This window comes from Trachypithecus francoisi, unplaced genomic scaffold (assembly GCF_009764315.1).
Source record: "Trachypithecus francoisi isolate TF-2019V2 unplaced genomic scaffold, Tfra_2.0 Lachesis_group16, whole genome shotgun sequence".
Taxonomy (NCBI): Eukaryota; Metazoa; Chordata; class Mammalia; order Primates; family Cercopithecidae; genus Trachypithecus; species Trachypithecus francoisi.
The window spans coordinates 76,022,305-76,046,237 of NW_022681461.1; the positions used below are offsets into that span (position 1 = coordinate 76,022,305).

The following is a 23,933-nucleotide window of genomic DNA, read 5'->3' on the forward strand; positions in this document are numbered from 1 at the left end:
GCAGTGATCTTAAAGGGGAAGTTGAGTGTTGAGTGCACCCTCCTGCCACAGTCAAGAAGAGGGTCCCTCACTCAGAAAACACTGACTGGGCATCTGCAGTGAGAGAGTGCTTCAATTTAATAATTGAACAAACTATAGCAAAAAAGGAAATCAAGTCATTAAAAATTAACTGCATACAAATAGCCAATAAGCACATGAAAAGAACTCAGTGTCATTAGCCATCAGGAAAATGCAAACCAAAACTACAATGACATACTATTCCATACCCCTAGGATGGTTATAATCAAAAGATGGACAGTAGCAAGTGTTGGCTAGGATGTAGAAAACTTGGAAGCTTCATTCATTGCAGGTGAGGTGTAAAGTGGTGTAGATGCTTTGGAAAAGAGTCTGACAGCTTTTTAAAAAGTTAAACACAGATTTACCATATGACCCAGCAATTCCACTCCTAGGTACAACCCCAAGACAAAGGAAGACCTACATCCACACAAAGGCTTACATGTGACTTTTCATATCAGTGACTATTCACAGCAAGAATACTTACTGCCACAAAGTAGAAACAACCTCAAAATCCATCAACTTGTGAACGAACAACAACAAAAACAAACAAACAAACAAAAAACCCCCAAAAACAAAAACAAAAACAAAACACTGGCTTTTTTTTTTTTTTTTTTAAGACAGTCTTACTCTGTTATCACCCAGGATAGAGTGCAGTGACACAATCACAGCTCACTGCAGCCTCCACCTCCTAGACTCACGTGAGCCTCCTGCCTCAGCCTCCCATGTAGCTGGGACTGCAGATGCATGCCACCACGCCCAGCTAAGTTTTGTATTTTTTGTAGATACATAGTTTCACCATGTTGTGCAGGCTGGTCTTCAACTCCTGGGCTCAAGCGATCTACCCATTTTGGCCTCCCAAAGTGCTGGGATCACAGGCGTAAACCACCATGCCCAGCCTGGCATATCGATTAAATGAAATATTATTCAGCATTAAAAAGAATGAAAAGGATAGTGATTGAGGCTACAACATGGATAAACCTCAAAAAAAAAAAAAATCATCCTTTTTTTTCATCCATCAGACACAAAACACTGCATGTTGTATGACTCCATTTATATGAAATGTCCAGAACAGGCAAATTTATAGAAACAGAAAGGAATGAGTGGTTGGTTGGGAGTGGGGTAGAATGGTGATTAACTATCAGAGGGCATGAGGGATCTTATTGGAGTGATGGAAATTATTTAAAACTGTGTGTATTCTAAAACTTGATTGTGTGATGGTTAGTAAATATATGAAACATTATTGAACTCTACACTTACCTGGGGGAACCATATGGCATGCAAATTTTATCCTTAATAAAGTTGTGTTTTTTTAAGAAAAGAACTACAATTTAGAGCCTCTAACAAGTGAAAAATGAAACAGAAAAATGGCCCTGATGGAATGATATTGTAGCAAGGACGACTGGATATTATGCAATGAAAATTATGGTTATTTTTATTTTTATTTTATCACAGCTCACCGCAGCCTCAGTCTCCCTGGGCTCAAGCGATCTTCCCATCTCTTGCCTCCCAAGTAGCCAGGACTACAGGCATATGCCACCACACTCAGCTAATTTTTTTTGTATTTCGTAGAGACTGGGTTTTGTCACGTTGCTCAGGCTGGTCTCAAACTCCTGGTCTCAAGCAATCCACCCACCTTGGCCTCCCAAAGTGCTGGAATTACAGGTGTGAGCCACCACACCTGCCCTCTGGTTACTGATGTGACTGGCTATGAAGGAGAGCTATTAGGTCCCATGAGAATGTGATACAAGTAATGCTTGTTAGAAAGTACCATTGGAGCGGTGTGCCGTGGCTCATGCCAGTAATCTCAGCACTTTGGGAGGCCGAGGCGGGCGGATCATTTGAGGTCGGGAGTTCAAGATAAGCCTGACCAACATGGAGAAACCCCATCTCTACTAAAAATACAAAATTAGGCCAGGGCACGGTGGCTCACGCCTGTAATCCCAGCACTTTGGGAGGCCGAGGTGGGGGGATCACGAGGTCAGGAGATCGAGACCATCCTGGCTTACAGGGTGAAACCCCGTCTCTACTGAAAATACAAAAAATTGGCCGAGCGTGGTGGCTCACGCTTGTCATCTCAGCACTCTGGGAGGCCGAGGTGGGCAGATCACGAAGTCAGGAGATCGAGACCATCCTGGTTAACACAGTGAAACCCCGTCTCTACTAAAAAATACAAAAAATTAGCTGGGCGTGGTGGCGGGCGCCTGTAGTCCCAGCTACTCGGGAGGCTGAGGCAGGAGAATGGCGTGAACCTGGGAGGTGGAGCTTGCAGTGAGCTGAGATCGCGCCGACAGAGTGCAACTCCCTCTCAAAAAAAAAAAAAAAAATTTGCCAGTTGTGGTGGCACATGCCTATAAATGCCATCCACTCAGGAGGCTGAGGCAAGAGAATGGTTGAACCCAGGAGGCGGAGGTTGTGGTAAGCCAAGATGGTGCCATTGCAATCCAGTCTGGGTGACAAGAGCAAAGCTCCGTCTCAAAAAAAAAAAAAAAAAAAGAAAAAGAAAAAGAAAAAGAAAATAAACAACAACAAAAAAGAAAGTGCCACTGGAGGAAGGAATATTTGAGCCAAAGATGTGAATATAAAGAGAGATGGAGAGCAGGAAGATCAAAGGAGAAGTGAATGAAAGCCAGGGGCTTTTAAAAAACACAGTGCCTGCAAGAGTTGGTCTTTGTTCCAGGAGCCATGGGAAGGCCAGCAGGGCCTTAGCAGAGGGACATTTTCAGCTTGATCTTTTCATTTATTTTTTTAGAGATGGAGTCTCAGTATGTTGCCCAGGCTAGGCTTGAAATCCTGGGCTCAAGCAATCTTCCCACCACCATGTCCAGCTCAGCTTGGCCTTTTAAAAAGAAAGCTACTGTATCCAGGCTACAGGTAGACTGGATAAAGAGGGTAAGAACGGGTACAGAGAGAGACACAGTGAAAGACAACGCTAGAAATGAAATTGAAGTTAAGAGTAAGGAAGTCTGGAATCCAGAGGAAGCCTGAGCCTTATTCAGTGTTGAAATGGGAAGTAATCAAAGGGCATTGAATAGGAAAGTATCCAAATCCTGCCTCAGATTGGTTGGACAACTGGAGAGCCAAGAGCAATGGTAGGGCTCACATGGCCACCCCCATACTGCATGAGTGATGTGCTAAGACAACATTTTCTGAAACTAATCATGAAAGTCGCTTGGAGCACTTATTAAAAATGCTAATTCTCAAGCCCAGGTCTTCTGAATCTGAATTCTGAAAGAAATCTGGCAAGCTGTGTTATTGTTGTTTTCTACATTGCTGCAGGTGATTCTTAGGGTCAGGCATTTTACGAAATACTGATCCCTATCTGTTTTCTTTCTTTCTTTTTTTTAAATTCAATGTCTGGACAAGCAACAAAACAGAATAGGGTATCAAATAGAAGCTATTCTGAGATACAGCTACCCTTTTCTTCTAGTGAAGGATGATAAACACAAGCTGAAAAATGTTAGTGGTTTTCCTAAAACAAGAATAGGTAAAAACAGTTTGTAAAGGGTAAGTAGAGTAAAATAAGAAAATTATGATGGATCTGTGTAATATTGGTTTATCAGCCTCTATGGCATTAGCACGCAAGAAGCGTAGGTGTGATTCTTGGCAGAATCTGAGTGCATTCATTTCCCAGGGTTGCCATAACAAACTACTACACATTTGGTGGCTTAAAACAACAGAAATTTATTTTCTCACAATTCTGGAGGCCAAAAGTTCCAATTCAAGGTGTCAGGAGGGTTGCTCTCCTCTCCCTCCAAAGGCTCTAGAGAAGACTCCTTCCTTGCCTCTTCTAGCTACTGGTGGATCCACGTGTTTCTTGACTTGGGCTGCATAACTTCAACCTCTGCCTCTGTCTCCTTACATGGCCTTCTCTGTGTATATGAGTACCCTCTTTTGTCTCTTACAAGGACATCTGTCATTGGATTTAGGGCCCATCTGGTAAATCCAGGATGATCTCATCTCAAGATTATTAGTATTATTTTCTGAGACAGAGTCTCACTTTGTCATCCAGGCTGGAGTGCAGTGGCATGATCTCAGCTCACTGCAATATCCGCCTCCTGGATTCAAATGATTCTCATGCCTCAGCCTCCTGAGTAGCTGGGATTACAGGCGTGTGCCACCATGCCCGGCTAATATTTTTGTATTTTTAGTAGAGACAGGGTTTTACCATGTTGGCCAGGCTGGTCTTGAACTCCAGGCCTCAAGTGATCTGCCCACCTCAGCCTCCCAGTGCTCAGATTACAGACGTGAGCCACCGTGCCCAGCCAAGATTGTTAATTGTATCTGCAAAGACTTTTTTCCAAATAAGTCACATTCACAGGTGTATTAGTCCATTTTCATACAGCTGTAAAGAGTTACCTGAAACTGGGTGATTCATGAAGAAGAGAGGGTTTTTTTTTGTTTTTGTTTTTTGTTTTGAGATGGAATCTTGCTCTGGTCATGCAGGCTGGAGTGCAGTGGCATGATCTCAGCTCACTGCAGCCTCCAGCTCGTGGGTTCAAGCAATTCTCCTTCCTCAGCCTCCCGAGTAGCTGGGATTACAGGCACGCATCACCATGCCCAGGTAATTTTTGTATTTTTAGTCGACACGGGGTGTCGCCATGTTGGCCAGGCTGGTCTTGAACCCCTGACCTCAGGTGATCCACCCGCCTCAGCCTCCCACAGTGCTAGGATTACAGGCATGAGCCACCATGCTAGGCCAGAAGAGAGGTTTAACTGACTCACAGTTCCACAGGCTTAACAGGAAGCATGACTGGGAGGCCTCGGGAAACTTACAATCATGGCAAGGGAAATGGAAGGCAAAGGGAAAGCAAGCACTTTCAAAACATTGTATTCCTCAGAAAGAAAATTTCTAAATACTAAGATAGATACCTCTATCACAATAAGAGCAATATGGGAAAAACCCAACTATCTTTGTAATTTCTGTTGCGATTTCCCTTGAAAAGTGTCAATGTATCAGGTTTTATTGTTTTAACAGAATATTTTGTTTTCTCGGCAAAAGGCAGGAATAGGTGATATTGCGAGGATATATAAAGTAGCTATTAGAAGTAGGAATAGCTGTAGCTAAATATAAGAGGCGGAGTCTGTGCTTAATGAGCTGCAAGTAGTTACATACAGAGAGAAAAAAATTCTTTTTAGTTAATTTAAATTTTTTTATTATAGATTCAGGGGGTTCATATACAGGCTTGATACAGGGTATATTACACAATCCTGGGATTTGGACTTCTACTGAACCCATCACCCAAATAGTGAACATAGTATCCAATAGGTAGTTTTTCAACCCTTTCTCCTTTCTCTCCTGCCCCTTCTTTTAGAGTCCCCAGTCTCTACTGTTTCCATCTTTATGCCCATGTGTAGCAGTTCCCACTTACAGGGAGAACATGCAGTATTTGATTTTCTGTTTCTGCATTAATTCATGTAGGATAATGGCCTTCCTCTGCATCCATGTTGCTACAAAGGACATGATTTCATTATTTATATGGCTATGTAGTATTCCATGGTGTATATATGCCACATTTACTTTATCCAATCTACCGCTGATGAACACTTAGCTTAATTTCATGATTTTCCTATTGTGAATAGTGCTACGGAAAACATATGAGTGCGGCTGTCTTTTTGATAAGATGACTTATTTTCCTTTGGGTAGATATCCATTGCTGGGTCAAACAGTAGTTTTGTTCTTTGAGAAATCTCCATACTCTTGTCCATAGGGGTTGAACTAATTTACATTGCCACCAACAGTGTATAACTGTTCCTTTTTCTCTGCTTCCTCACCAACATCTGTTACTTTTTGCATTTGTTTGTTTGTTTGTTTGTTTTGAGATGGAGTCTCGCTCTGTCGCCCAGGCTGGAGTGCAGTGGCCAGATCTCAGCTCACTGCAAGCTCCACCTCCCGGATTTACGCCATTCTCCTGCCTCAGCCTCGCGAATAGCTGGGACTATAGGCGCCCGCCACCTCGCCCGGCTAGTTTTTGTATTTTTTTTTAGTAGGGATGGGGTTTTACCGGGTTAGCCAGGATGACTTTTTGCCTTTTTAATAATGGCCATTCTGACTGGTATGAGATGGTATCTTATTTTATTTTTATTTTTTGAGACGGAATCTTGCTCTTTTGCCAGGCTGGAGTGCAGTGGCACAATCTCGGTTCACTGCAATGTCTGCCTCCTGGGTTCAAGCGATTCTCCTGCCTCAGCCTCCCGAGTAGGTGGGATGACAGGCACATGCCACCACACCCGGCTAATTTTTGTATTTTTAGAAGAGACGGCATTTCACATGTTGGCCAGGATGGTCTTGATCTCCTGACCTTGTGATCCTCCTGCCTTGGCCTCCCAAAGTGCTAGGATTACAGGTGTGAGCCACCACGCTGAGCCGCGAGATGGTATCTCATCATGGTTTTAATTTGCATTTCTCTGATTAGTGGAGTGGAGCAGAAAAAATACTTTCATTTGGATACAAAGACATGATGGTGGCCGGGTGCGGTGGGTCAGCCTGTAATCGCAGCACTTTGGGAGGTCGAGGCGGGCGGATCACAAGGTCAGGAGATTGAGACCATCCTGGCTAACGTGGTGAAACCCCATCTCTACTAAAAATACAAAAAAATTAGCCGGGCGTGGTGGCAGGCACCTGTAGTCCCAGCTACTCAGGAGGCTGAGGCAAGAGAATGGCGTGAACCCGGGAGGTGAAGCTTGCAGTGAGCCGAGATCACGCCACTGCACTCCAGCCTGGGTGACAGAGTGAGACTCCGTCTCAAAAAAACCAAAAACCAAACAAAAAAACAGAGACATGATGGTTATGTAAGGCAATGTAGGGTGGGAAACAACATGATACCCAAAGCAAAAAAGTCAATGACTGCTCCATAATTGGGAATCCTAAAGGAGAAGATAGAAACAGAAGCATTTTCTGTAGTTATATCCACCTAGAAAATTCACAAATTCCTTAGTGAGAAGGAACTGGCATTAAGAAAGGAATAATAGAATATTTGTAGGGGTTTATTGATGTATTTAAATATATTTCTATTTTGCTGGCTGGGTGCGGAGGCTCACACCTATAATCTCAGCACTTTGGGAGGCCGAGGCGGGCAGATAACCTGAGGCCAGGAGTTTGAGACCAGACTAGTGAACATGGTGAAACCTCATCTCTACTAAAAATATGAAAATTTGCCAGGCATGGTGGCACATGCCTGTAATTCCAGCTACTTGGGAGGCTGAAGTGGGAGAACCCCTTGAACCTGGGAGGTAGAGGTTATAGTGAGCCACGATCATGCCACTGCACTCCAGCCTGGCTGACAGAGCAAGAATCTGCCTCAAAATGAATAAATAAATAAATTTCTATTTTGCTCAGCTATTTAAAGTGTATAGTATTTATTCCTCAGAATGAGTTCAGTTCTTATGGATGAAAAATCTTCCTGGGGTAGGGCAGGGGTAAAAGAAATCTTTTCTTATAAGAAATTTTCAGGTATTCATTAAAAGAAAAAGAAAGGGAGATTGAGAATGATGTCTAAATTAGAGGAACCCAAATACAACTTCATTCAAGATCCTGGTACCACGGATGAGTAGCCTGGTTAAGTAGCAATCTTATCAAATGAGATTTGCACAAGACTTGCTTCTACTAGAATATGCCATTTGTGGTTGGGCATGGTGGCTCACGCCTGTAATCCCAACTCTTTGGGAGGCCGAGGTGGGCGGATCATGAGGTCAAGATACAGAGACTATCCTGGCCAACATGGTGAAAGCCTGTCTACACTAAAAACACAAAAACTAGCCAGGCATGGTGGCAGGTGCCTGTAGTCCCAGCTACTCAGGAGTTTGAGACAGCAGAATTGTTTGAACCCAGGAGGTGGAGGTTGCAGTGAGCTGAGATTGCGCCACTGCACCCCAGCCTGGTGACAGAGTAAGACTCCGTCTGAAAAAAAAAAAAAAGAATATGCCATTTGCTTTATAAAAACAAACTCCAGTCTTTCTGACTACTTGAATGTCTGTCTATACCACATCTGCAGCTACACTGGCAACTTACTGTCTCCTCTCCTACTAGCAATTCATCTCAAAAACTAATTCTCAAGATGATAACAGATTTTGAGATAACAAATCTAAATCCATCAGGTTTTACTATTGGCACCCATTCTCCTTTGTCTGATGTGGTCATAGACTCAAACTTGTCAATCATTGCAATAATAGCCAAAATAACACCAACATGTCATTGCAATTTATATTATTGTCTTACAAATTCTGCTAAACGTAGTTATAGTTCTTTCAGCACTGGATAGTTACCACTTAGATTAGTTGACTTTTTGACTAATCAGGCCACTATCCTACCTTTCATTTAGCTCTACTATGGTAACATTTGCTTGCTTTCTCTGCCATTTGTAACATAGACAACACAAGTTAAACCTTCACATTATAAAAGAAAACAGTTAAATCCATGCTGTATATTCTTTTGTACAACTTCTACTAATAGATCCAGGAGAGAAAAATCTCCAGATACAGCTCTATATAAAATAAGACATTACTTCTTACTTTCAAAGAAAAATTCATAATTTGCATATATTCAAATTATAATCATTCAAGCAAGAATGTTAGAAAGCCCTCCCACCCTCATCCTCTGCTAATATGTAAACAGAGTTCTAAGAGAGGAAGACCATTCCTTTGTGTCTAATCCCGCCGTAACAGAGGGGAAGTGGTTGAGCCTCTGATAACTTTTGCTACAGATTCCTTAATCTGGTCAATGATTACAAATTGATGCATTTAATTTGAACAGTGATAGTTAAGGGGATTTCCAGATGACTCATTTTGTAAACCTTTGGCCATTAGCATTTCAGCTGGAGTGGGCCATGTGCTGCCTTCCCACTGACATCAGTGGAAATCTTGAGCCAAGATCAAAGCTACTTTATGCCTCTCTGACCTTTCCTCACAATGCATAGTGGGGCCTGAATTCTCAGCTCAGAATTTTCAGATTTGCTCCACTGTGCCCATGGGGGTTACCATTTACAAATAGCTTACATGTAGATATTCACTGAAGACCCTACGACAGGCCCATTGGAAATCACATCTTAGATTCTGGTTTTCAAGCAGTTTCTTAATCCAGATTTCAAGTTTCAGATGAAATCGACGTGTTCGGGTGGTATGGCTGTAGACCAGATCCCAAATTTCAGAAAATCTTATGTTGCCTCCCTAAGATCTCAGTGAGTAGAAAGAGAACTCCAGGAAGGTGGATTGGTAGTGTTCATTTTGCCCCCAGAAAAACCTGCCATAGGCTGCCTTGACTCTAGAGATACACTTTGAGAATCAACCTGAAGAGAATCCCTTACCTTGATAGTCATGTCTGGGCCGGATGTTTCTGTGGCATTTAAGGCTGACTCACCTCCCTTTAGCAGCATATTCTCCCAAACGACTCCTGGAAAAAAAAAAAAAAAAAAGTGAATACTTTTCTCTAAGTATTTGGATAGTTATCTAAGGATAACTCAAGGGCAATATTCATTTGAACTATCTTGCAGTTACTGGACCAGGAAAACTTCCTTTCAGAAGTGTAGTCCTGTAGCACTTCTTTTGTTTTTACCTAATCTCCAACTTAGGATCCATAGTCTAAGTCCTATATCTTATAGAGAGCTATTCCTAGCTCAGGGTAGAGAAAAGCTGGGATGAACTCTTCGTCTTCTTCTTCTTCTTTTTTTTTTGAGACCAAGTCACAGTCTTGTTGCCTAGGCTGGGGTGCGGTGGCATGATCTTGGCTCACTGCAACCTCCGCCTCCTGAGTTCAAGCAATTCTCCTGCCTCAGCCTCCCAAGTAGCTGGGATTATGGGATTACAGGTCCCCGCCACCACACCTGGCTAATTTTTGTATTTTTAGTAGAGATGGGGTTTCGCCATGTTGCTCAGACTGGTCTTGAACTCCTGACCTCAGGTGATCTGCCCGCCTTGGCCTCCCAGTGTTGGAATTACAGGCATGAGCCACCACACCCAGCCATGAATGAACTCTTCTTTTTCTCCAGTTCAGGCCTCATATTGAGGTCTCATTTGGGGCTTTAAAATGAATCCCAGAACACAGAAATACACACATCTAATTCAATACCCAACAGATATGACTTCAGATTTATCTGTGTTCTCAATTCCACATATCTACTGGAAATAACTAAGAATGTGTTGTCACTTTTAAAATCTGCCCATGCTCTCTCTCTCCAAGTCTTTAGAAATGCTAATGTTTCTTTCTTCTAAAGCTACCAAATTGTCTCCAAGAGTGGACACCTGGCAAGACACAAGATTTTGTTTTTTCTAATATCAAAGAAAAGATCGGGGCCAGTGTGGTGTTTTCAAATATTTTTAAACACAATACAGTAAAATTGTACTAATTCAGATGCAATTATGTATGTGGAATAGAGTTAAAATGATCTACATTGGTGAAAAGTTTGAAGAAATGGCTATATATATATATATACACATATTTTTGTTTGTTTGTTTGTTTGTTTTTGAGACAGAGTCTTGCTCTGTTGCCCAGGCTGGAGTACAGTGGTGCAATCTTGGCTCACTGCAACCTCCACCTTCCAGGTTCCAGTGATTCTCCAGCCTCAGCCTCCCAAGTAGCTTGGATTACAGGTGTATGCCACCACACCCAACTAGTTTTTGTATTTTTAGTAGAGATGGTTTTACCATGTTGTCCAGGTGGTCTCGAACTCCTGACCTCAGGTGATGTGCCCACCCCAGCCTCCCAAAGTGCTAGGATTACAGGAGTGAGACACTGCGCCCAACTGGCAAGTATATGTTTTTTAAAAACATAGGTTTATTGCAAGGAAAATAATATTAAAGGTTAACAAAGCAATATTTAATAGAGTTTTTCAGGATCTCCTTCAACAAGCAAATGCAAATTTTATGATTAGTATAATAACTGTATGGAAATAAGTGCTCATAACCTAATGTATTAAAAAGATTATTTTCTTAAGGAGGTTAAAATTATCTGTGTAATATTTGTTTACATTATGGATTTTCCTAAAAAATACTTTTCCTAAGTATTTGGATAGTTATCTAAGGGTAACTCAAGGAAAATATTCATCCCAGAACTGTGTGAATAACCTAAATTCCAAAATTTCGACTGTCTAGCATTGTGTTCAATCAGGATTGGCCATTTTTCTTCTGTTTGCCACATAGTAAATATTTTAGGCTTTGAGTTCATAGCATTTCCGTTGCAACTTCTCAATCTGCCCTTGTAGAGTGAAAGCAGCTACAGACAACATAGAAACAAATGGGCATGGGTGTGTTCCAATAAAACTTTATTTACAAAAACAGATAGTGAGTTAGTTTGTCCCATGTACTCTACCAGCCTCTGTGCTAAATCAAGAACCCAGAGATGTGTAACATTGCTATACTCCAGCATTTCTAGTAAGAATCAACTGAACAACAGGTGATGAATGAATAACAATTGCTTGAAATTACATGATGCTTTAAATAAACTAAAATGAAATTAATTAAATGTTAATGTATTAGCACTGGTTACTTTTTTAATTTTACATTCCGGGTCCTTGAGAGCCTCATTTCATAGGATATACGCACAATGAATTACTCAAGACCTGTGGGTTATAAGTCATTTATTTCATGGTGCAAATAGCTGTTCTCTCTGACTAGGTTGCAGGAATTGGGTCAGAGGAATGTTGTGCCTTGACCTACACTTTCTTCTCAAGAAACTGCTGCAAGGAGATTTTCAACTTTATCTTAAATGCATGTTTATAGAAGAAAAATCTTTTCTCCTACATGAGTAGGTTATTTCCTTGACATGCTTTGCTTTTAACCGACTGATAACCCCTCCTGGTTTAAGCCACTTTTGATACCTGTTGGATTTGGCTGGCAGAGAGACACAGATGTTGGGCATGATGGACAATCAGATGATATTTCACTTATGTAATAGTCTGAATTACTGTTCATCAAATATTCATTCTCCTCATCTCCTGCTGTGGAAGAAATGGTCTTCCCTCTCTCACTGATGTTTGCTTTGGCCAAAGGGATGTTAGAGGGCATAATGCAAGCAAAGGTTTGAAATGGGCTTGAGAGGTGAGGCTTGTACTTCTGCTACAGCATAAGGACAAGCCCCAGTCAGCCTGCAGGGGAATGAGACTCCTGGGGAGCAGATCTGGATCCAATCTGCAGCTGGAAACCAAGCCAGGTCTAGATCAGCCAACCCCCAGCCAACTGCATATGCATGACAACGAAAGCCAATGAGTTTTGGGATGGTTTGTCAAGCAGTATTATTGTAACAATAGCTAATAGATACAATCTATAACCAAAATTATAAATGAAAATCATTATGAGTCAAGTATTTTTACCTTTATTTATTTATTTATTTATTTATTTTTTGAGACGGAGTCTCGCTCTGTCACCCAGGCTGGAGTGCTGTGGCCGGATCTCAGCTCACTGCAAGCTCCGCCTCCCGGGTTCACGCCATTCTCCTGCCTCAGCCTCCCGGGTAGCTGGGACTACAGGCGCCGCCACGTCGCCCGGCTAGTTTTTTGTAGTTTTTAGTAGAGACGGGGTTTCACCGTGTTAGCCAGGATGGTCTCGATCTCCTGACCTCGTGATCCGCCCGTCTCGGCCTCCCAAAGTGCTGGGATTACAGGCTTGAGCCACCACGCCCGGCCGTATTTTTACCTTTAACTGTGGGGAAAAGAAAGAGAGATCAGACTGTTACTGTGTCTATATAGAAAGAAGTAGACATAAGAGACTCCATTTTGTTCTGTATTTGAGATGCTGTTAATCTGTGACCCTACCCCCAACCTTGTCCTTGCAAGAGACATGTGCTGTGGTGACTCAAGGTTTAAAGGATTTTGGGCTGTGCAGGGTGTGCTTTGTTAAACAAGTGCCTGAAGGCAGTAAGCTTGTGAAAAGTCATCACCATTCTCTTAATCTCAAGTACCCAGGGACACGTACACAGAGGTCACAGGGACCTCTACCTAGGAAAGCTAGGTATTGTCCAAGGTTTCTCCCCATGTGATAGTCTGAAATATGGCCTCGTGGGAAGGGAAAGACCTGATCGTCCCCCAGCCTGACACCCATGAAGGGTCTGTGCTGAGGAGGATTAATATAAGAGGAAAGAAGGCCTCTTGGCAGTTGAGATAGAGAAAAGCATCTGTCTCCTGCCCGTTCCTGGGCAATGGAACATCTCCGTGTAAAACCCGATTGTATGTTCTATTTACTAAGATGGGAGAAAACCACCTTAGGGCGAAAGGTGGGACTTGCTAGCCAATGCTGCTCTTTATGCACTAAAAAGGTTTATGGAGATGTTTACATATGCGTATCAAGGCACAGCACTTTTCCTTAAACTTATGTCACAGAGATCTTTATTCATATGTCTTACTGCTGACCTTCTCCCTAAGATGATCCTATTATCCTGCCACTTTCCTTTTTCTAACATGGTAAAGATAATGATCAATAAATACTGAGGGAACTCAGAGACCGGTACTGGCATGGGTCCTCTGCATGCTGAGCGCAGGTCCCCTGGGCCCACTTTTTCTGTCTCTATACTTTGTCTCTGCATCTCATTTCTTTTCTCAAGTCTCTTGTTCCACCTAACGAGAAACGCCCACAGGTGTGGAGGGGCAGGCCACCCCTTCATTTAACTATGCAAATATAATTCTGCATATAAAAGTTTCATTTACAAGTGTTGGTTGTCATCTCTACATATTATTTCAGTTTGGAAAGTATTTTTTCTCTACATTATACAATCATTCCTTTTGTAAGCAACACTACCTTTATTAAAGGCTATATGGCCACAAGAAGGAGATGTGAGACATACATACATATGTTGTCTCAATATTTTAGTCTTCCATCAAGAAAACACTTCATACTAGAAAACATTTCATAACAAGAGTGAGAGAAAACAGATGTAGCATTTTAGTTTAAAAATGCTATTTTGTTAATCATTGCAATAATAGCCAATAAAACACCAACATGTCATTGCAATTTATATTATTGTCTTACAAATTCTGCTAAATGTTTTAGTTTAGCAGTTTTTAGTAATAACATTTTAATTTAAAATGTTTTAGTAATAACATCTTAATTTAAAAACGTGATTAATCCTGATGATAAGTTTGTGAGAACAGAAATGTTATTTTAAAAGCTAGGAGTAAAATTCCTTCCAAGGAGAAAACTGTATTTTGGAGAACAAAGCAACTCTATAGACCATTTGGGTGTGAAAATGTGGGTCCTACATCACAGGAGGAAGATAAGAAGGAAGAGGTGCAGTTAGAAGAGGGAAAGAAATTGAAAGAAGTTAGGGAAAAATTGGCAGTATGAAATTCCCAGGGGGTAATAAAAAAGACTTTTTCTTTTCTTTCTTTCTTTCTTTTTTTTTTTGAGACAGAGGCTCGCTCTGTCACCCAGGCTGGAGTGCAGTGGCACTATCTTGGCTCAGTGCAACCTCTGCCTCTCAGGCACAAGCAATTCTCATGTCTCATCCTCCCAAGTAGCTGGGATTACAGGCACCTGCCACCACGCCTGGCTAATTTTTGTATTTTCAGTAGCGATGGGGTTTTGCCATGTTGGTCAGGTCAGTCTCGAACTCCGGAACTCAAGTGATCCAACCACCTCAGTCTCCCAAAGTGTTGGGATTACAGGTGTGAGCCACCATGCCCAGCCTAAAAAGGACTTTTCAGAACAGCAATGTTTACAAATTCATTTTAAAGTATTTATTATGCTGTGTCATGATGTAATTCTTCTCTCACTCTTGTACCTACGGTGGAGATCTGTTCTACACCAGTATCTTGTGCTAGAGTTGTCTGTTGGAAGCTGAATGTCGTCCCACACTTGGACTTGGGGACGGAAAGAAGAGAGCAGCTGTGTGCCCATGGGAGCTCCCTGAGAATGTGGAGTCGAAGAAGGACACAACACTAAGAATCTTGGAGAAAGCACTTAACCCACATACTGCACACAGTAGACTACAGGCCAATTTTATTTGGATACCAAGGGGCAGGAGACCCTGTCATCTTGATAACTTGGAGATAGAAAATGGCAGACACTTCTTTATAGGAAGATGTTTGTGCATCTGAAAATGCCACTTCCCTTTTCCAAAATGGTGATTTCCATTCCACCAACATGTAATGCATTGGACCAGTGGGTAGGAGGATAGCTTAGAATGCTGATTTGTAATCCTCTCAGCTCTAGAATTTTAGCAATGGCTTTTAACATCTGCTTTCATGTTTGAGTTCCTGAGAAGAGTTTCTCCTTGACTAAGATCCATGGTTTATAACTATAGTAGCAACATTTGCACAGCTTAGATGTTCAATTGTAAAAGACAGATATTCTAGGCTGATGTATTTCTATTATTAGTTATATAAACATAGTTTCCTCTGGTTGTAGGGGAAGAAACTATATAAAGAACCTGACCTAAGAACTTGGGGAAAAATATATATACATATCATTAAAAAAATAAATCCTATATATAGTCTCTCCATATATAAATTCACATATACATTCTATATAGCTAAAAAATTATACATATTCTATACATATATACATTTATATATTCTATATAGAGAGATACATGGAATATATAAATTAGAGAGAATTTATATATTCTATAAATATACTTTAGTATTTTAAAATATATTTAAGTATTTTATAAATTTAAGTATTCCATATATTATTGTTTTATATATATTGTTATATATTAAGTATTCCATATATAGTTATACTAACTATATATCTATACACATAATATGTATTATAATACATATTATATGTATAATATGTATATTAATTGTATATTCCATCTATATATAGAAGGAAATACATATTTTATACTTCTACATACTGTACTTTCAAACAACCATTTTCCTCTTATATTCCTCTTCTCCCTTTGCTGAAATTATTTATAATGTCTTTGAGAAGAGAAATTTTATTTATACTATTCCTATAATCCCTGGCAACATACTACAACTTTTATTCCATTTTTAAAATACAAGACCAAACCTTGAGGGAAAAAATAGCATCTTTCACCCAGAAGAGAATAAGTTTGCATTTCTCTGCGATAGGAGAAATTGAGACCTGTCTACTTGTGGCTGATGTTATGTTTTTAAATAGTCCATCAGGGACAGTTTTATAAAGACCTCTCAGGAATAAATGAAATCAACCACCATAATTTTTTTTTATTGCTTTTTATACACCTTCTCACCGAGCTGCATAAGTCAGAGGAATAAGTCCATTAGCCCAGGCTTCCAATTCCCTAGCACCAACATCTGTGTCTCCATTCACAGGACGTGCGCTGTTGACTTACATGGCTACCCTCTCTGTACTAACTTCTGTTGGGAAGAGTACATGTGAGGGCAGACAGGGGTGTGTCACCAAAATAAAGGAGCTGAGTTCAGGCCCCGGCTGGAGAGGCCAGGGACACACGAGGATCTGCAGGGGGAGGGATTTGGGCTGGTAGCAGGAAGCCACGAGGGTTTGAGTAATCGGTAGACAAAATAACTTTGCATCTTTGAACAAAGGGAGACAATGTGACAGTAAGCAATGAAGGTGTCAGGCGGCTAAAGAGACCTGGTGAAGCAGCAATGGACGGCATTCCAGCAAAAATCACTGGGTGACTTCCTTAGCTCTGACCTTAGCACTAAAAATTAAATAAAAGTAAAAGTAAAGGGTCAGAGCCTCAGAGGGAGAGAGTAGCACTGCATGGAGAGACACCGACTGTACCCACACTCCCCGAAATCACCAGGTGCCACCAGGTGAAAACATAGTAAGCAAGAAAGACACGTGAATGGACCCGAATGTGCAAGAGAGTGGAAATTTGTTCTTGCTCATTGTCCACACAGATTTTAGATGGGTCATTGGACAAAGAGGGTGACTGGTGGCCATTAATACTGCTCACGCAAATATTCCCAGTTCTTTCTCCTTGCAGACATGTAACAGGATTTCACTTCCTGGCCTCCTTAGAGTTGGTGAAGTCATGTGACCAGTTCTGGCCAATGGGTGTGGGCAGTAAGGTGTCCTACATCAGCAGTTAAATGCTCCAGACCAGAAGTAATAGATGTCTCTGCTGTCCACACCCATTGGCCAGAACTGGTCACGTGATCCTGCCCCTCTACCACAGCAACTAGCAATCCCAGATAGTGGCATTTCTGTCAGCCTGAGACCCAGGGTAGGGGCAATGCAGCCCAGAGACACAAGCAACCCACCTTGGCCATGTAGTATGAACGAGAACTAAACTGCTATTGTTTGAAGCCACAGGATTGGGGTTTGTTTATCACACCAGCATAGCCTAGCCCAGCCTCATGAGAAGGAGTCCTTCCAGACTCGCCTTCCCCATCAACCTCCAAGTCCCATGATAGAGACTCCTTTGCATAAATTTGCTGTGTTCTAGCCTCAAAATCAATCCTGCCATTTAAGTTTTGTCTCCTCAACCAGGTTATAATGGCCCTTACTTTCTTTTTCTTTTTTTATTAAATAAATGTAATTATTAGTATTATTATTAATTTTGTAGAGATGAGGTTTCACCATGTTGCCCAGGCTGGTCTTGAAAGGCTCATACTTTCTACTTCTTTTGGGCCTCTCTCTGTTTCCCCTGTGCCCAGTTGCATGGTTTAGTTGTGTTGCGACTCAGAAAACATATCCTAAAATGAAAACCTCAGAAACAACAGTTTTTCTCTGACATTCTTCTGTCCTCCTGTCTCTCAGTCTCATTCTCCCCCAAGGCTAGCCATAGAAACTAGAATCCCTCTTTCCCAAGGCCGAGTCATAGAAACCAGAACCCTTTCTCCCCAGAGCCAGCTATGAAACCTACAGGTATAACTTGAAATTTCCCACCACTTTTCTGCGTAACAACTGGCTATGAAGAAATTATCTGACCTACCTAATTTGACTGTAGGTCATAAGACCCTCATTCCAGAGGGGGTCCTGCCTCACACTCAGAAGGAAGGAATGCATGCTTAGAGGATGCATGCTCAAGAAGAATCTAGACAGACAGGCCTTGCTGGGTTTCCTCACTCTATTAACATTAGATCATACCCTTTTTAGATCCACATGGCTGTCCAAACTTTGTTGAACCTATGTATAAAAAGGACAATTTCCCCTATATCTTTGGGGATTCCTTCTGAAGGCTCCCATGCACATGTTAAATAAATTTACATGTCTTTCCACCAATTAATCTGCCTTTCGTGAGTTGGTCTTTCAGTGAAACTTCACAGGGTGAAAGGGAAAGTTCCTTTCAGTTCCCTACAGTAGCATCTTAGTAAAGGATTAGCTTCTAAAGAGAAAAGGCAGACGTTCCCATAGTCAAAACTCCCCTTGAAAACTCCTTAAATCTCCCAATAAGTACAATATAGTGTCATACCTCACTAAAACCCCAAAGTTCCAGCCTAGGACCAGACCTCCGTTTGTTATGTTAAATACCAGATGATGTTGTTGGCTTGTACTAAGAATCATGTTGTACAAAAATATATATCTTGAAATTCTAGAATTTCTTGGGATTTGTTGATGCTCAGATTTTGAGAGATACAAGAGGCTGAGACCAACTGTGGGAACAGTTGGTACTGGAACAACAGATACATGCTGTATCATTTAGAATGCTTTCACCTGCAGGTAGTAGAAAGATTATTTAACGGAGCATTAAACAACAGAGGATTCATTGGCTCATGTAATAAGTCCCAAGGTAGTATGGCACTAAAGGTGGCTAATTCAGTGGCTCAATGGCCTGATGGCTTCAGTTTGACCTCTCTGCAATTCTCTTGGCTTTCCTCTGATGTCCCAAGATGGACACAGCAGTTCCATGTGTCATGAAAATGTTCAGAGACAGGAAAAGGGAGGATCCTCCTCTCCTCCCTTTTTAAGAATAAAGAAGCTGCCGGGGCGCGGTGGCTCACGTCTGTAATGCCAGCACTTTGGGAGGCCGAGACGGGCGGATCATGAGGTCAGGAGATTGAGATCATCCTGGCTAAGCCGGTGAAACCCTGTCATTACTAAAAAATACAAAAAATTAGCCGGGCGAGGTGGCGGGCGCCTGTAGTCCCAGCTACTGGGGAGGCTGAGGCAGGAGAATGGCGTAAACCCGGGAGGCGGAGCTTGCAGTGAGCTGAGATCGCGCCACTGCACTCCAGCCTGGGCGATAGAGCGAGACTCCGTCTCAAAAAAAAAAAAAAAAATTAGCTGGGCTTGGTGGCGGGCGCCTGTAGTCCCAGCTACTCGGGAGGCTGAGGCAGGAGAATGGTGTGAACCTGGGAAGGGAGCTTGCAGTGAGCCAAGATAGCGCCACTGCACTCCAGCCTGAGATTCCGTCTCAAAAAAAAAAAAAAAAAAAAAGAATAAAGAAGCCTTCCCCAAAACACCCCTCACCAAAGCTGACCCCAAAAGTCTCACTGATAAAAAATACAGCATAAACCCATTCCTAAACCAATAAGGGAAAGGGAATAGAATCATCAAAACTGGCTTGGAGTTAATGAACTGAGATTAATCCCCTGGATTGAGGAAGGTCTCAGCCTTCCCTGAGTACATAGCCACCTGGAGGATGAACAAAGGAACGAAACAGGATCTTGACCAGCAAGAAAGCCAGGGATAGGTAGGTGGCCCTCAGTTAAGCACCTAGTAGAGTTGGTCTGTCACAAGAGGATGCACATGTAGATTGAAATGGCAAGCAGAATCACTTATATTTTATAAATTTCTATTTTTTTCTCTCTTGTTCTCATTAATTTAGTTAGAAACATACACTCAGGGCCAGGCATGGTGGCTCATGCCTGTAAACCCAGCAGTTTGGGAGGCTGACTTGAGCCCAGAATTCGAGACCAGCCTGGGCAACATGGTGAGACCCTGTCTCTAAAAAAAGAAAAAAAAAGAAAAAATTAGCTGAGCATGGTGGCACAGGTCTAAGCCTGTATTCCCAGCCACTTGGGAGGCTGAGGCATCACTTGAGCCCAAGAGGTAGAAGCTGCAGTGAGCTGTGTTTGCAACACTGCATGACAGAGTAAGATCTTGTAAAGAAAGAAACAGAAGAAAGAAAGAGAGAAAGAAAAAAAAGAAAGAAAGAAAGAAAGAAAGAAAGAAAGAAAGAGAGAAAGAGAGAAAATAGGAAGGAAGGAAGGAGAGAGAAAAAGAGAGGAAAGAGAGAGAGAGAAAGAGAGAAAAAAGAAAAGAAAAGAAAGAATCTACACTCAAATTTGTGTAAGCTAAGTACACAGGGGATCCTGGGACTCAGCCTTCTGCTGCCAGTTCATCCATGGTGGTGTCTTAGCTCAGCTCCAGTGTGGCATGTCCATCTCCACCCTCTGCTGGGAACTCACAATTCTCATCATGGCCCCATTTAGCGGAACACAAATTAGGGCCTGGGCAGGGAGAGCCCTGACATGTGTCTCACGGTGTTTCCTGATCAATGCTGCTTCAGCGGGCCCTTCTCCAGGCAAAGCACCTGTGGGCAGGACTGAGCCTATACACAGTTAGTCTCATCCAAGTGTCTGTTAAATGAGAAGTGTTAGTTCTGGGCAGGCAGGTTTGGGCGACAGGAACTTCAGAGAGTGCCAAAGGAGAAAAGAAGACCGCTACAAGCGAGAAGGCGGAGGGCACTGGGAACAGATGGTCCCAGGCCTCAGTCCATCCCCCTAAACTGGAGAGGCAGGAACCACGTGGGGATGTGGTCACTAGACTAGACCATGTCTGGGTGGTGAGACCCTGAGCACGTTTTTCTTGTTTTGTTTTGTTTTGTTTTTGTTTTTTTGTTTTTGAGACAGAATCTTGCTTTGTCAGGCAGGCTCGAGTGGTGTAGTGGTGTGATCTTGGTGCGATCTTGGCTCACTGTAATCTCCACCTCCCAGGTTCAAGTGATCCTCCTACCCCAGCCTCTCATGTAGTTGGGATTACAGGCGCATGCCACCAAGCCCAGCCGATTTTTGTATTTTTAGTAGAGATGGGATTTTGCCATGTTGGCCAGGCTGGTCTCCAACTCCTGATCTCAGGTGATGGACCCACCTCAGCCTCCCAAAGTGAGATTATAGGCGTGAGCCACCACGCCCAGTCAGACCCTGAGCACTTTGAAGATAGAACTGTTCTCCCTGCTGTCCCACCCCAGGCCTCAGTCAGCACAGCCTGGGCTGGCACACAGTGGGAGCTCATTAAATACTTCCCAAATTGAAGTGGAAGGGGCCTCGAGGCTGCCTAAGCTACTCTCCCATCAGGGCAGAAGCCTCCTCTACAAAGTCACCTGATGGATGACATGGCCTTTTCCTGGTCATGGTTCTTACTACCTCACAAGGTCATGCATATTGGGCAGCTAGAATGGACTATCTTTTTCTTTTTTTTTTTTTTTTTTTTTTGAGACAGGGTCTCACTGTCATGCAGGATGGAGGGCAGTGGTGCAATCACAGCTCACTGCAGTCTTGAATGCCTGGGCTCGAGCAATCCTCCCACCTTAGTCTCCTAAGTAGCTGAGACTACAGGCACATGCCACCCACCCTCCACTCTCCTTCTCCGGTCAGAAAGGACTGTATTAGGAAGAGCTGAGCCACAAACAAACAATTCAGAAAAAAAAAAAAAAATCCCAGATGATGACCTATGTAGCCTGGCTTATGGAGAAGACACAGTGAGGAGCCCTCCATGGCTATTGAGTGTTCGTTTTTGTTTGCTGGAACTTTGGTGGACCCTTCTCAGCCTTCCAGCCTTCCTATCCATCCTGGTTATCCTCTTCCTCATCACACCCCTACCTCTATCCTCATCAGCCTACTATCATAGACACAGCCAAGGAACTTTGAGGAAGTCTGGAGCCTGGCCTTTTAGGTTTCAATGAGAGACATGAGGCTCTGAGTTGGAAAATAAGTTGTCAAGATCTCACAGTCAGTAGCCACTAAGCTGGGACTGAAGGAGACAAGAATGCCTCTGCTTTTCCTAAATCAGACTTCTTCTTGGACAAAATCATATCAACCCCATTTTATAGGCAAAAGATTGACCCACTGGGAAATCATCTTGCTTGATCATGACAGAAAGAATGGGGTTAGCTCTCTTCCTCACTGGAGTGTCTGCACAGAGAGCCATCACACTGAGATTTGGCCAGTTATTTCTCTTCCTCTTAATTGCCTTGGCTCCAAGTAACCCTGTGGATTTTTTAAATCTCACTTTATTCTTAGAGGATTTCTCAGCAGGGTGGGCATTAAAACTTAGCGGAACTTCAGAACAATGATTTGCCTTTAAACACTTGGCTTTAGGAAGCCCCACCCCAGGATAAGCTGATGGGGCCTGCTTCCTCTGGATGGGAAGCTCTGCCCCGGGTATGAAGGAGGAGGGCAGGATGCAACCCCGTCCCACCCTCCCCACTCCAGGTAGTGGCTCTTCCTTGGTCCTGAGCTTTCTCTTCCTTGGGATAGCTGTGAGGACCAGGCTCTGGGGCCTCCAAAGTGCTAGAGGGTAAATCCCTCTCCCTCTGCTCCACTCTCTGAGGAGAGCTCACTGGGAAACAGGAAGGTCCATCTTTTGGATAAGTTATTTTTCTCAAACTCACCCATAGGTCATTGGAAACCTCCTGAAACCCCAACTATATCTCCTTGAGTAGGGAAGTCCTCTCTGAGTGGATGTTAAAGGATCTCATATATTTATATAGATATATATATATAAAACCCTCGATGTCTTGCCAGTGTACCCCCATGTCTTCTCAACCCCCTTGCTCTGTTTGCCTGCAGGGCTGCAATAGCAGCAGTAATGACAGCGAGACCGTCCAGAGGACGTACTACAGCCTTTATGTGTATTAATCCTCATACAACACGATGAGGTAGATACAATATTATCCCCACTCTGCAGATGAGAAAACAGGCTTAAAAGTTAAAATGACTGAGCTAACAAGTGATGGAATCAATATTTTATTTATTTATTATTACTTTATTATATATTTATTTATTTTTTCAAGAGAGGCTCTTGCTCTGTCACCCAGGCTGACATGCAGTGGCATGATCATGACTCACTTGCAGCCTCAACCTCCTGGGCTCGAGCGATCATTTCACCTCAGCCTCCTGGGTAGCTGAGACTATAGGTACACGCCACCACACCCAGTTACATTTTGTATTTCTTTTTTTTTTTTTTTTTTTTTTTTTTTGAGACGGAGTCTTGCTCTGCCACCCAGGCTGGAGTGCAGTGGCCGGATCTCAGCTCACTGCAAGCTCCGCCTCCGGGTTTACGCCATTCTCCTGCCTCAGCCTCCCGAGTAGCTGGGACTACAGGCGCCCGCCTCGTCGCCCGGCTAGTTTTTGGTATTTTTTAAGTAGAGACAGGGTTTCACCATATTAGCCAGGATGGTCTCGATCTCCTGACCTCGTGATCCGCCCGTCTCGGCCTCCCAAAGTGCTGGGATTACAGGCTTGAGCCACCGCGCCCGGCCTACATTTTGTATTTCTAGTAGAGACGGAGTTTCACCACGTTGGCCAGGCTGGCCTTGAACTCCCGGATTTAAGCGGTCCACTCGCCTCAGCCTCCCCAAGTGCTGGGATTACAGGCGTGAGCTACCACACCTGGCCCATATGTTCTTATGTACACACATGCACACATACATGCACTCTCAGTCATTTATGTGCATGCTTGTGTGTACACATGCCAATCCACACAACATACATGTGCACAACCCATGCACACACCCATGTGCATGTGCACACACATCTGCATATCTGGGCATGAAGCTGCAATAGCTTTCCAGCTACCACAGTATACTCAGGAGCTTGAGCCTCTCTTGAAGGAGGAAAAGAGCCTTTCTCTGTCATAACATCTGAGAGTGGGTCAGAAAACTGGGTGTTTCAACACCCTACTCTCAAAGGTGCATTTTAAACATCCTTCTGTATATGAAGAAGGAAGCAGACTCCAATTGCACAAAACGAGAGCAAAAAAGGATCATGGTACCTTGTTTAAAATGAGTTTTACAAGACCCTTGAGGCCCAAACTAATTTTGGAAATGG

General features: G+C 42.8%; 1 protein-coding gene across 4 annotated transcripts in view; it reads right to left on the reverse strand.

Moving 5' to 3' along the window:
* PALM2AKAP2 (PALM2 and AKAP2 fusion) overlaps positions 1-23,933 on the reverse strand; it is a 402,567-nt gene that overhangs the window by 147,198 nt on the left and 231,436 nt on the right. For all 4 annotated transcript variants that reach the window (XM_033237853.1, XM_033237854.1, XM_033237852.1 and 1 more), the window contains one exon: positions 9,357-9,442. In XM_033237853.1, the coding sequence (XP_033093744.1) occupies positions 9,357-9,442 (86 nt within the window). The remainder of the gene's footprint in view (positions 1-9,356; positions 9,443-23,933) is intronic.